At 50.2% G+C, this 13,055-nt stretch overlaps 1 protein-coding gene across 1 annotated transcript; it reads left to right on the top strand.

The window, feature by feature from the left end:
• The first annotated feature begins 6,378 nt into the window (after positions 1 to 6,378).
• Positions 6,379 to 13,055, top strand: LOC144729738 (uncharacterized). Its single transcript, XM_078610198.1, has 2 exons — positions 6,379 to 8,297; positions 12,113 to 13,055. Exons 1-2 carry the CDS (start codon positions 6,879 to 6,881, stop codon positions 12,125 to 12,127), a joined length of 1,434 nt encoding a protein of 477 aa, XP_078466324.1. The 5' UTR covers positions 6,379 to 6,878; the 3' UTR covers positions 12,128 to 13,055.

Raw genomic sequence — 13,055 nt, 5'->3', positions numbered from 1 at the left:
ATCTTAAATTATTGCAATGGTGTCAAGCACAGGAACTTTGGTAAACAGAGAGACCACATCGAAACTAACGAGCAAATCACCTGGAGATAGTGAGATGTCCTTAATCAATGATAACAAGTGAGCTGAGTTGAGTACAGCTGAGGTGGTTTTACCAGTGAATGGTTGTAAGGTCTCAGACAGAAATTGGGCCAGGTGGGTGAGTCAATGGTTGAGACGATAGGACAAATGGGTGTCCCTTCTTTATGGATTTTTGGTAAGCCATATAATCTGGGTGGTCTCGCAGCAGAGGGTTTTAAGGAAACCCGCTTGGTTGGTTTGATCAAAGATGTCGAATCAGTGATGATATTGTTGGTTTTGTAACGAGGCGGTTGGTGGGATCTCTTTTAATTTTGGTATAGCTACCATCATTAAGTATGTCCTGAATTTTGTCATTGTATGTGGTTTTGTCCATGATGACTGTGGCATTGCCCTTGTCGGCTGAGAGGATGGCAATGTCATCTCTCTTTTTAATTGAGAAAACTCAAAGGGCTCATCTTTACTGATGTTGCTAATAGGTGTTTCCGCGTTTTTGAGGATTGCAGAGATTTCCGATCTTGCCACATCTGCAGTAATTTCCCAACCCCTTAAGGGATATGTCGACCTGGGCAATGATATCATCAACTGAGATGCGTTTAGAGGTGACTGCGAAAATTAAACCCTTTGTCTAGAACCAATTTTAGGCTGTCTAAAATTGGACTGTTACTCTGATTGATAACAATCTTGTCAACGTCTAACTTTTTGATGTGTGGATCTGGCTTCTTCGTGGAAAGGTGGTTGAACTTGGAAATCAGGTTATCTTTGCTTTTCGCTGACATTGAGGCAGATGAAGATGATAAGGTGGGCTCACACAATATTGATTTCTCTAAGACGAAAGTACTTTGCAGGCCCACTGGCTATCAACAAGGATTCATTCATGAGGCCATCCATATATAGACACAGACAAAATTTCCACCGAGAAGATGGGTACAAATTGAGCAATCATTGGAAGGATGTGATTAACCAACTGGCTGTGTTGTTTCCAACCTACCTTCCGATGTTAGTGGTTATTTTTGACTCTCTAGTTTTACAATAACAGGTTGAATGTCTCGCACTAACACAGCCACCATCGCTCGTGTCCTCGGTGTGGCGGTGGCTATGCGATCTTACATTGACATGCTAATCTCTCACAGTACAATGGCCACCTCCGTGCCGTCGTCGTGGAGGTAGCTCTCCGACCTTACATTGACATGCAAATTTCTCACTTTAACATCACTAGCCCTGCCCACTTCGTTGGGCTACACCTATTTCAAACCGTTAAAAACAGCCTGCCTCAACAGTTTTCCCACTCTTTTTTCTCGTAATGACGATTGCTTGTGTTGCGATCGAAACGTTGTAGTTTTTTGTTATTTTGTTATTTTCTTTGAACCTATCTACGTGACTTCACCGAAAGACCCAAGAATACATAATCTCTTTGGAATTAAACACTAAAAAGTCAGTTCAATCTTTGGTAAAGGTACACCAATTAGTCCCATTCAGATAATTCTACATTATAAAAAATGTGTGTTTATTAATTTTAGGGATAACTACACAAAATAAACACGTGTACCAAATAATATATAACTGTCCCACCGCTTGCCGGATATGTTAAAGTATGTGCAGTAGCTGGGGACTCGTTAAATTACAGTACAGTACTGTATTATCGCTATGATCCTCGATAGCCCAAGGATCACCTCGCTGCTGACTGCTGTTTACTTTGTACATGTGATATGTGCACAGGTAAGTTTCTGTAAACAGAGATTCCAAATGATATGCGCCATGGGTATTATACATTGAGTTGTTGGGCTTCATACCATTGTGAGCAGCCAACAAATGGGTCTAAATTGCTTAAATTTATTTACATGTACCAGTAACAAGTGTATTTGTATATACTCTTTATGTAATGCTTATCTTTAGAGGTGCTAATTTGTAAAAATGTAATGGCACTTAACCAGCCAAGACGGCTGATGGATTTTTCAATGCTATTTTCTAGACTTTTGTTAATATCATTTTAAGATTTTAACAGCAAGTGACTGAAATTGGATTGAACGCGTGTGAGTTTAATAGGTTGTTTTTCTCTATCATGCAAAATGAGATGTGATTCAGAGACTGATGTGTTGGGAATGAGGTGCTGAAATATCTTATAAAACATCTCACCTGCAGCTGCTGGATTGAACAGATGGGCAATATGGTACTGTAGTCAGATTTTTTTTTACGAATGTTGCTTACAGGTCACACAGTAATCAAGGGCATAAGAGTTCTCAACTTCTGTGAATGCTGCAATTGTGTCATAAGCGAAACATGGGACGATCTTAGCCAGATGGTACAGTATATGAATTGTAATACAGCACTACAGAAAGCTACATTATTCATGAGGGTTGCTTAAATAGGATTATACACATTAAATGAAGTATTAGAGCCCCATGTTTTTGATGAGTTAAACTGGTAGCACTTGAATTTTATCTTCAACGTTTACACAGGTACTGCCAAGCGCAACATAACCTCCTGCAGTTTTACAATTTTGATTTATGATATAAAGAACCAGATTAAAAGTCACTCAGAAGGACTGCACGTTTTGAAGTCATGTCAGTACATACTAAAGTATTGAAACTTCGTTTAACTAAAGGGCAATGGGAATTCTGCCTTTTAAAGCAATTCATGCTTCCCACAGCTTACGATGAAATAATTAAATTAGAGTTAATTCAAGTCTGTGATGCTTCATCTTGAGTTGCACTACCTAGCGTGTAAAGATAAGAATGTGGCATCATACTGTATACAAAACATAACCCATACTTTCCAAAATGACAAACAGTGCCCGATGCAAGTTTCCTCCAGTGCGCTCATTCATAGGCAGTGAATGTTTGTCCACACTTTGAAGTTAACCATCGCTGTGGTTTTGTGGGCGAGGCAGAGAGTAGATGCCATATCACGCACATGGTTTGAGGCATTGGTGTTATGGAATGGGATCGTCACATGCGATTGGCTTCGTCAGTGCTATATTCGTAAACAAGGAGTTAGCAGCAACATAAAACATTAAATAGCGGTTCTTTTTCAAGTGACGCATATAAGAATCCTAAGCGACAGCATTAGCACTTGTTTACGTTTGTTTAACACGGTAGTCGGTCGCCGATAACGCATTGGAAACATAATGACGGAGATGCTACATTAGCATTGCCTAGGGGCAAAGTAAAGCTATTTGACAGATCATAGCAGAGGCTTCACCTGCTCGAACAGAGGGTATTAATTAAAATTCACTCGAATGTCTCGTGTTTGTCTTCGAAATGGCAGGTGGATGTGAGTGTACTGGCAGTCTATAATGTAGACTGTAGCCTGGTTATTAAGTTTGGTGAGTGTACTGACAGTCTATAATGTAGACTGTAGCGTGGTTTTTAAGCTGGTGAGCGTATTGGCAGTCTATGATGTAGACTGTGGCAATGGTTATTAAACCGAGTGAGTGAAATGGCATTCTATAATGTAGACTTATTCTTGGCTTTTTCAGTAATAAAAAAAAATAGCAAACCCATCAAAATACAGCAAGTTCTATTGAACGCTGTTTGTGGTGGAAAGGCCTCGTTGAGTTCATTGGGTGTATTATGTATTATCTGTTACATTGCGTTTATTATAATAATAATGTAGCTGGTGTTGAGACACAAAATGCAAGAGAAAGTAATCTGACAGTGTTCCGGATTGCAAACACCACCGAATCTCAATGATTGTTATTGTGTTGGTTACTAAACAGGTTGTATGCTCTGTAGATATTTCTGACAGATATGTACATATTCAGTACTGCAGTGCAAATTTAATATTTGAGGGATGTTTAACCAGGACTTCTTCACGGTCTCCAGTCGCTGCCATTGCTGATACAAACTTGGGCCACAGCGGTACTTCTGTAATGGGTTCGATTGAGGCGCACATTCAACTTGGAGGCAACACTATTTATTAACACACTAGCTGTACAATCCGGCTTCGCCCGGGACTTGGGATCCACCACGCCCGGCCGCCTTTGTCTCCCCAGTGGCGATGTTCACACACCACAGCAGTTACTCGTTTTGAGGCTGAGTCGACCTAGGGGAGGCCCAGGACTGGTTAAAATAATCGTCACCGGTGGTGGCCGTGAGCGGGAATTGAACTCAGGTTGCCGGGTTCGTAGCGCAGCGCTAACCACTACACTACAATGCGATACGCTGCCACATGCGCGGGTCACATGACAGATTTGACGTCACAGCTCACTTGCTGTGCAAAAAAAATCTGCATTATTGAGCTCCCCCCCCCCCCAAAAAGTGTATTTTTTTATAATTTTCGCATGGTGTACAGTCTGGAAAGTTTGTTGCATGTCGGGAAGTACGCTAAACATTTTGAACAGACACACATTCACAACTATGCCTTTTATATATATGGAGATAACACCAACGTGGACACCATACATAAAAGGTGGTGACCACCGTTCCTAATCTCACTAACACTCGGGGAACACTACACAGCGTGACCAAGGCAGGTGACTGCTGCCTGGTCACGAACGACGATCGGAGATTTGAGGACTTCTCATGGCGTCTTCATCCCGGAATAGAACAACACCTCTCCCCGTTCACACCCCGCTTATAACCACTCCGGCGTGGGTGGCTCCGCCCCAGGCCACGCCCCCCTTCTCGATCCTTCGGGAAGGTCAAGGCCCCCAACCATGTGACCCCCAAGCTTCCCCCTGGGGCACCTGGCCCCCCTTTATCTGGTCACGTGTCCGGCCTGACGCGACCCCCCTGCAGCCCCTATACCGAGCCGACACGGTAGTAACGTCATGTCCCTACGCTCGTACAGTCACGACAGTAGTGACGTCATGTCACTACACTTATGAAACGCTCGTCATGCCAACCCCCCCTCTCTTCGCGCCATTAAAAACTACAAAACTCTTTATTTTACCAGGTAAGGCCAACTGAGCTATAGAGCCCTTTTTCAGAAGCAACCTGGCCACAAATGATAGCTCAACGAAGTGGCTTTATATCACGTGGGGATTTATAGTGGCCAACGACTCTAAACGCGTGTTGTTGATTCTAAATATGGAGGGGAAAATCCGGAGGAAATTTCACGCGACCACGTGGAGAACACGAAACCTACAAATATATAGGGTGACGATCGAACAGGCGAGGTAGTTAACATCTCAGCCACCGTGTCGAAAGGTAATGTGTAGACGCTACGAGGGATCTTTGTCTTCGTCCATGTGTGTCCGTGTTTGTATTCACATTGCGATTTTCCGTGCAAATCATGTGTCCACTGTTTCTAACAATTGTTGCACGTGCAGGAGAATTCCTCTTATCCACGACCCTATTTTCCGCGTCTCTGTCTTTCTATTATCGATGTTTTCCCGCAATTTGTACCTTTAATGCTTGCGAATCAGTTTTTAATGCTCGTGATTGTTCACGGATAAGATGAGTTAGAGCGGCATATCCCAAGCGCAGGAATATACTCAGATGGAGGCTTTCTGAATGGTTTTACAGTTTATATTTAACCTTACAGTGTTAGCAATGCATTAATAATAGTAAACAGCCGCAACAAGTATTTGACTATACGTCCTGAAGGCTTGGCAAGTGCTCAGTAATTTTTTTTAATCACCGCATTCTTGGAAGCACGAAATGTAAACACGGTACAGTATTTTTTTTAAATGCTAACATTTTTATGCATTTAATAAAGCTGCTTTGTTACTGTTATGTGTGCCATAAAACAAAATTATGCTGGGTGGTTTAAGTCAACAATCAGAACAGCAGGTATTTTGCTGCCTTTAAAAAAAAATATACAGTGCATTCATAGGCAATTGTAAGACCTCTTACGTATTTGTTTTTTTGTGCAATGCCTTTTGATTAATTTGAAAACAGTGCTCGGTTTTCCACTAAGCCCAGTTTTGTACAATGCAGTGGTGTACAATGCAGCCTCGCAACACATCCGTTGTGACCTTTTGACCTACTACTGTGCTTTGCGCTGGAACCAAAACAAGATGTCATTGCGACTATTTGGATGTGTTTCTATTTAAAGCTTTCGTGACTGCAGGGATTCATATTATTGGTTCTTTCGGTAAAGTCACGTTTTATTATTTCCCTTCTACGTGACTTTACCGAAAGAACCAAGAATATTTGGATGTGCTTAACAAGGGGAAGGCGGGCGGCACATTAAGGTGGATGGACAGGATGGTTGTGTGAAACGTGTTCGTGATTTTGACTCATTGCCACGTCGCATAGAGATATAAGATTGTAGTACGAAACATTTATCTCTATTGCCAGGGTAATCCAAAGCTGCGTGGTCACATGTTTGTGTAGTGACATAAGAAGGGAGGGGCAGCTGGGGGCTCTGGGTTCCCAGGTGGGTCCAGACGCTTAAGCCTCTGGGCGCCAGGCGTTGAGTTCCCAGGGGGTCCAGACGCTTAATCCCCTTGGCGCCGCCAAAGGGGGGGGCTGTGTGTGCTCTGTGGGATATCTGGGGGCGCACACGGCCCCACCCCTCGTTGTACCAGGCATAAAAGGAGAGCTCCCTGGACGATCGGGGCCCAGTTGTAACTCAAGACCCAAGACCCACGACCAGCCATCTGAAGACCCTGGGATGCTGTGAGAGCCAGCGCTGGGACTCTGGAACTCCCGACTCTACGACCTTGTGAGGGCGAGTTCCGGAGCGTAGCCAGAGTAGAGTATCTAGGCTGTGTAGCTAGGCTGTGTAGCTAGGCTGTGTACCTAGGCTGTAACAGAGTATCAGGACTGTTGGACTGTTGGAGTGTTGTATTGTAATAAAGAAGTTACCTCTACAAGTGTCTCCGGAACCTGTTACATTTGGCGTCAGAAGTGGCAATGGAGACAAGAAGTAAGCCACGTACCTTTAGTCCTGACGGTGATGTTGAGGAGCAAGCGGCGACGGGGCAGCCAACTCGGGCCGACAGCGACGCTGCACCGCCGGCTCAGCAGTCGTCCACCATACCTGCCGATCCTCCTCCAATGTCGGGAACAGCAATGGAGGAAACGCTGCTTCGCCTCACCGAGCTGCTCCACGCCACCGTCTCCATCCTGGACGACGTGCGTCGCTCACAGGCGGAGACAGCAGGGAGAGAGGAGGCGCAGCGGCCGCACCATCCCGCCGGCTCCCACACAAAGATGGCGGCCGTTCCCGCCGCAAATACATCCGGGTGTGTCGTCACTTCTGCGGGGGGAGCAGTGGCCGCTTGGAGCGACGTCACTTCCGGGCCCAGCATGGGCCAACCCGATGACGCCGCGTCATCAGCGCTGCGTCCCTCACCGCCGGGTGACAGCTGGTTGCAACCAAGCAACGCCGCGTCATCAGCGCTGCGTCCCTCACCGCCGGGTGACAGCTGTTTGCGACCTAGCAACGCCGCGTCATCAGCGCTGCGTCCCTCACCGCCGAGTGACAGCGCTGCGAACGCGAAGCCAGCTTCAGCCGGGTTGCCAGGCAACGAAAGCTTGGCTCACGTCCACCAACGCCTGCAGGCACTCAAGGCATTTTCTTCAGAGGGGGGTGAGTGGGCAGCGTTCGAACGCCGGTTCGTCTCTCTTATAGAGACGTCCGGCTGGTCGGAGTATGAAGCGCTCCAGGGCCTCCCGGCCATGCTCGACGACGACTCCCTCGCAGCACTCCTTGCTGTGCCACGCGCGAAACGTGCCACGCTCACGGATGCCCTTCATCAGATGCGGCTGATTTATGGACCCCCATCCGAAGCACGTCACCGCTTCGATGCGAGGAGGAAGAAGGCCTCCGAGTCGGCGATGGGGTACCGCAGCGCGCTGCTGGCCATGGCGAAGGTTGCCTACCCTCGCATGGATGAAGACGCTGTGGAGTCACTCGTGCTGCAGAAGCTCATGAGCTTGTCCCGCCAGCTTCGAGTTGCCATGCCGACAGCCGACGACGACGACGACTTCACGTCGCTACGTGCTGCCAGGTGCATCCAAGCACACCTACATTGCGATGAGGACACGACCATCGCTGCCTGCGCAGGCCCACCTGATGCACAAGCCTATGACGTGCATTCGGGGCCTCATCAGGCCTTCGCAGCAACAGAAAATCGCGGATCGTCCAACTGGCGATCCCAGCGAGATCACCACCAGCGGGACCGGCCAACCTCGCGCCAGGATGGAGCGTCCATCGTCTGCCACAACTGTGGCCTTCGGGGCCATGTGGCGTCCGGCTGCCGGGTCCCCCGACGCCGGACTTCAGGACCTCCGGCGCCTCGGCCACCACCGTATCCTCGGCATACCCAGGCGAGTCACGACACCTCGCACTCTCGGCCCCCACTTACAACAAGCACGCACCCTCACACCACACAGGGGGGTCATGCTTCGGAGGAGGGGGATTCGGGCCCATCATTGAACAACCGGGTGCTCGGACCGGGTCAATGGTCCGAGTTGGCCCATAGGGTCGTTGCCGCTGCGGCAGGGTCCTCTGCCGTAGTGGGTTCCATCGAGGGCGTTGATGTTCGAATGTTGATCGATACGGGTGCGTCGGCGACCATCATTTCAGACATAATTTATAACATTTTGCCCGATATATGCCGTCCCTTGCAGCCAGTTGATGTGCCATGCTATGCCGCAAATGGGGGTTCGTTGGGCATCACCGGACGGATCAATGCTCAGATCCGCATTGCTGACGTCCAATTAGTTGGGCCCATTTTGGTCTCATCAACCCTCGCCGTTCCGTGCCTCCTCGGAACAGATTTCTTGGGGAAGATGCCCATTAAAATTCTCATTAACAAAGGGTGTATTGAGCTCCCCTCCGGCCGACGCATGGCCTTCCTACCCACACCCACTCGGTTGCACTCCGCATCTACGACGGTGCAGGCGTTGGCGGCGTGCACAATTCACATTCCTCCTGGCTCTCAGATGTTAGTTCCCCTCCGGTTTGGTAAACCCCTTGATTACGACGCGTTCATGGGGGGTGCTGTGATCGGGCCTTCGCGTTCAGCTGAGCGGGTGTCGGACCTCGTGTGTGCACAAACGCTCGTGCGAAGCGACCACGACCCCTTTATCCAGGTCCTTAATGCGGGATTGGAAACGGCCGTTATCTGTCAGGGAATGGTGCTTGCTCACGCGACGCCAGCCCCGCCAGAAGATGTGATCGTGGGTCACGTAGGGGGCGAGTTCTCTTCCGTTGCCAAGCCAGGTCCTGACACAGGATGGCTCGACGCGCTTTGCTCCACTTCTGCCGATTTGTCACCATTACAGCATGCTAAATTACGCACGCTGCTGAGCGATTTCGCCGACGTTTTCAGTCAAAGCAAATTCGACATTGGCTGCACTAAATTGCTAAGCCACCACATCGACACGGGTGATGCCGCTCCAATTCGTCAAAACCCATTCCGGTTGAGCCCGGCCGAAAAGGAACATGTACGGGTGGCCGTCAACGATATGTTGGCGGCCGATGTCATTGCGCCATCAAATAGCCCATGGGGGGTGCCGATCGTTCTTGTTAAGAAGCACGACGGGAGCCTCCGCTTTTGTGTTGACTTCAGGAAACTTAATAAGATTTCTGTGGCCGACGCCTACCCGCTTCCCAGGATGGACGAGTCGCTCGATGCCTTAGCAGGTGCGCATTACTTCTCCACCTTGGATCTCCTCTCGGGGTTTTGGCAGCTACCCCTTGATGACGCATCCAAACCAAAGACGGCCTTTCGCACGCCGCAAGGACTGTTCCAATTCAACAGACTTCCCATGGGTCTTCACTCGGCCCCGGCGACGTTCCAGCGCCTGATGGAGCTGGTCCTCGCTGGGCTCCAGTGGGATTCTTGCCTAATCTACCTCAACGATGTAATCGTGTTCAGCAAAACTTTCGATGAACACCTCACGCGATTGAAGGCAGTTTTCCTTAAAATGCGAGCGGCTAACCTCAAATTCAAACCGCAAAAGTGCCACCTCATGAGGGATTCGGTTCGTTATTGGCCATATTGTCAGCCGCTCGGGAATTGCCACGGACCCCGAAAAGACAAATTGCGTGCGCTCATGGCCAACTCCTACCTCTGTTGGGGAGGTGCGGAGTTTTATCGGCTTCGCCTCATATTATCGACGATTTGTTGTGGGATTCGCATCTATTGCGAAGCCCCTCCACGCATTAACGGCCAAAGGGGTCAAATTCCGCTGGGGAGAGTTAGAACAGGCATCGTTCAATGCCGTCCGAAAAGCACTGGTCGATGCTCCTACCCTGTCTTATCCAGATTTTACCACTCCGTTCATTCTGGATACAGACGCCAGCAACACCGGAATTGGAGGGGTGCTGTCGCAAATTGTCAATGGAGTTGAGCGCGTCGTCGCCTATGGCAGCAGGGTGCTGTCGCCCGCGGAGCAACGTTACTGCGTGACGCGCCGCGAATTGCTTGCTATCGTTTTTTTCATAAAGCAGTACAGGCCATACGTGTATGGCAGGCATTTCACAGTACGCTCCGACCACGCGGCGCTACAATACGCCTTGCGAGTGGACCAACCATCTGGACAGCTCTCGCGTTGGCTCGAGATCCTCCAGGACTTTGCGTTCACTGTCATTTACCGCAAGGGGATTCAACACGGGAACGCCGACGGGTTGTCGCGACTGCCGAACAATGGGCGCTGTGCTTGTTTTTTGGGTGCGGGGCGTTGTAGGCAGCCTGACGGGGTACCGCCCCCATCCCTTGCGGCCGCGGCCGGGGATGGGGTCGGGGACCACGGGGCTCCCTCCACGCAAGTTCCGCAGGACGCATTGCTGGGCCTCGGGTTGGACGACTGGGGACGTCTTCAGATGGAAGACGTCTCCCTCCTCAAATTGAGACGCCGCGCTAGGGATGCCGAGGGTCACAGGGGGCAGGGGGGCCCCGTATCATATGTCATCCGGGAAGGCGTCCTCATGCATTGGGATGGGGGGTCCCAATCCCACACATTGGTGGTGCCCACCTCCCTGCGGGGGCGACTTGTGTGGGAAACCCACAGTCGCCTCTTGCACTTGGGTGTTCAGAAAACACTAGCTAAAATCCAATTGGAATTTTTCTGGCCGGGCATGGCAAACGATGTGGCTGACCTTGTGCAAGGTTGCACAGAATGTGCACGGCGGAAACCACCTGCTAGGCCGTCCTGCCCGCCGCTCCAATCCATTAAAGTTTCCCGGGTCAATGAGATCGTCGCATTGGATATTTTGGGTCCGTTTCCCGCTACTCCTCGGGGTAATAGGTACCTTTTGGTTGGTGTCGAATATTTTACCCGATGGGCCATGGCCTGGCCACTCCCCAACCAGTCTGCAGCAGCCATTACGGAGGCCTTTTTCCAGGGCTACGTCCTGGACAAGGGTGCTCCCGAACGCCTGCTGACCGACCAAGGGAAAAATTTCTCTTCCACCCTGTTGCGGGATGTGTGCAACCTGCTAGGGACACACAAAATTCGCACCTCGCCATATCACCCCCAGACTGACGGTATGGTCGAGCGATTACATAGGACACTTACCTCCATGCTAAGCCACCAGGTGTCTGAGTCACAGACTGATTGGGATCTCCACATACCTGGTGTCTTGGCCGCCTATAGAATGGCGCCCCATGCTGCCACGGGGTACTCGCCATTCTATCTTATGTATGGTAGGGAGGTTTGCCCCCCAATCGACGTACAATTGCACATTAAACAGCCCGCACCTAAGGCTAAGATTGCCGACCACATCCGTGCTAATGTGCGTCGTCTCGTAGATGCCCGGGAGGCTGCTCAAAATAACTCAGAAGCCCGTCAGCTTGCCAACGAGCGGTTGCGGAATCTCCGCACATCCCGCCACGTTTGGGTAGAAGGAGACCGCGCCTGGCTCCACTGCCCGCAGGTACCATTGGCTACTTCCTCAAAACTGCTTAAGCCTTGGAGAGGGCCGGTTGTTATTATTCGCGTTCTCCGCCCGCAGTGTGTCAGGATCCAGCATGGCAAGCGACGTTGGTTCGTGCACCCGTCACGTCTAAAACCTTACATTCAACCCTACACACCTCCTTCACATCTCCGGGGCCGAGAGCGCGACATGTCTGACGAGTCGCGCCGCGATGATGCTGCTTCTAACTCTCGGGCAGGTCCCGCTGCCCCGCCCTCAGGTGCCTTGGGAATGAAATCCGCCACGGCCGACCCAGCGGGAACAAGCTTGCCCGCGGGATCAGCGACCCAGGACACAAGCGCAACAGCGGGTCGTCGGTCCCCTCCCGCCTCCGTCGCGACCGATGGACCTGCCACTCGGACTCGCTCAAAACTCAAACGATTTTCATGACCCCCGCCCACGAACTCTCGTCCCAACGCGACGCCACTCACCTTTCCATCATGTATAGTGGCGATTGGGGCGTGCGTTCATCCTGCATATATGTGTTTATACAGTGTTGTTCTGCATCGGTGACCACAGGAGGGGGAGAGGCGCTTTCTTCTCATTTTTTTTCTTGATTTGTCACACACTCATTCTGATGGTTAACAAATAATTTCTTGTACAATTGTATTTTTTTTTGACAGCCGGGTCGGCTGGAGGCTACGTAGAGGGGGGTAATGTAGTGACATAAGAAGTGAGGGGCTGCTGGGGGCTCTGGGTTCCCAGGTGGGTCCAGACGCTTAAGCCTCTGGGCGCCAGGCGTTGAGTTCCCAGGGGGTCCAGACGCTTAATCCCCTTGGCGCCGCCAAAGGGGGGGGCTGTGTGTGCTCTGTGGGATATCTGGGGGCGCACACGGCCCCACCCCTCGTTGTACCAGGCATAAAAGGAGAGCTCCCTGGACGATCGGGGCCCAGTTGTAACTCAAGACCCAAGACCCACGACCAGCCATCTGAAGACCCTGGGATGCTGTGAGAGCCAGCGCTGGGACTCTGGAACTCCCGACTCTACGACCTTGTGAGGGCGAGTTCCGGAGCGTAGCCAGAGTAGAGTATCTAGGCTGTGTAGCTAGGCTGTGTAGCTAGGCTGTGTACCTAGGCTGTAACAGAGTATCAGGACTGTTGGACTGTTGGAGTGTTGTATTGTAATAAAGAAGTTACCTCTACAAGTGTCTCCGGAACCTGTTA

This window comes from Lampetra planeri, chromosome 33, assembly GCF_965212315.1.
Source record: "Lampetra planeri chromosome 33, kcLamPlan1.2.h2, whole genome shotgun sequence".
NCBI lineage: Eukaryota > Metazoa > Chordata > Hyperoartia > Petromyzontiformes > Petromyzontidae > Lampetra > Lampetra planeri.
Note: the sequence above shows the minus strand (reverse complement) of the source record. Positions and strands in the feature narration are given on the sequence as shown.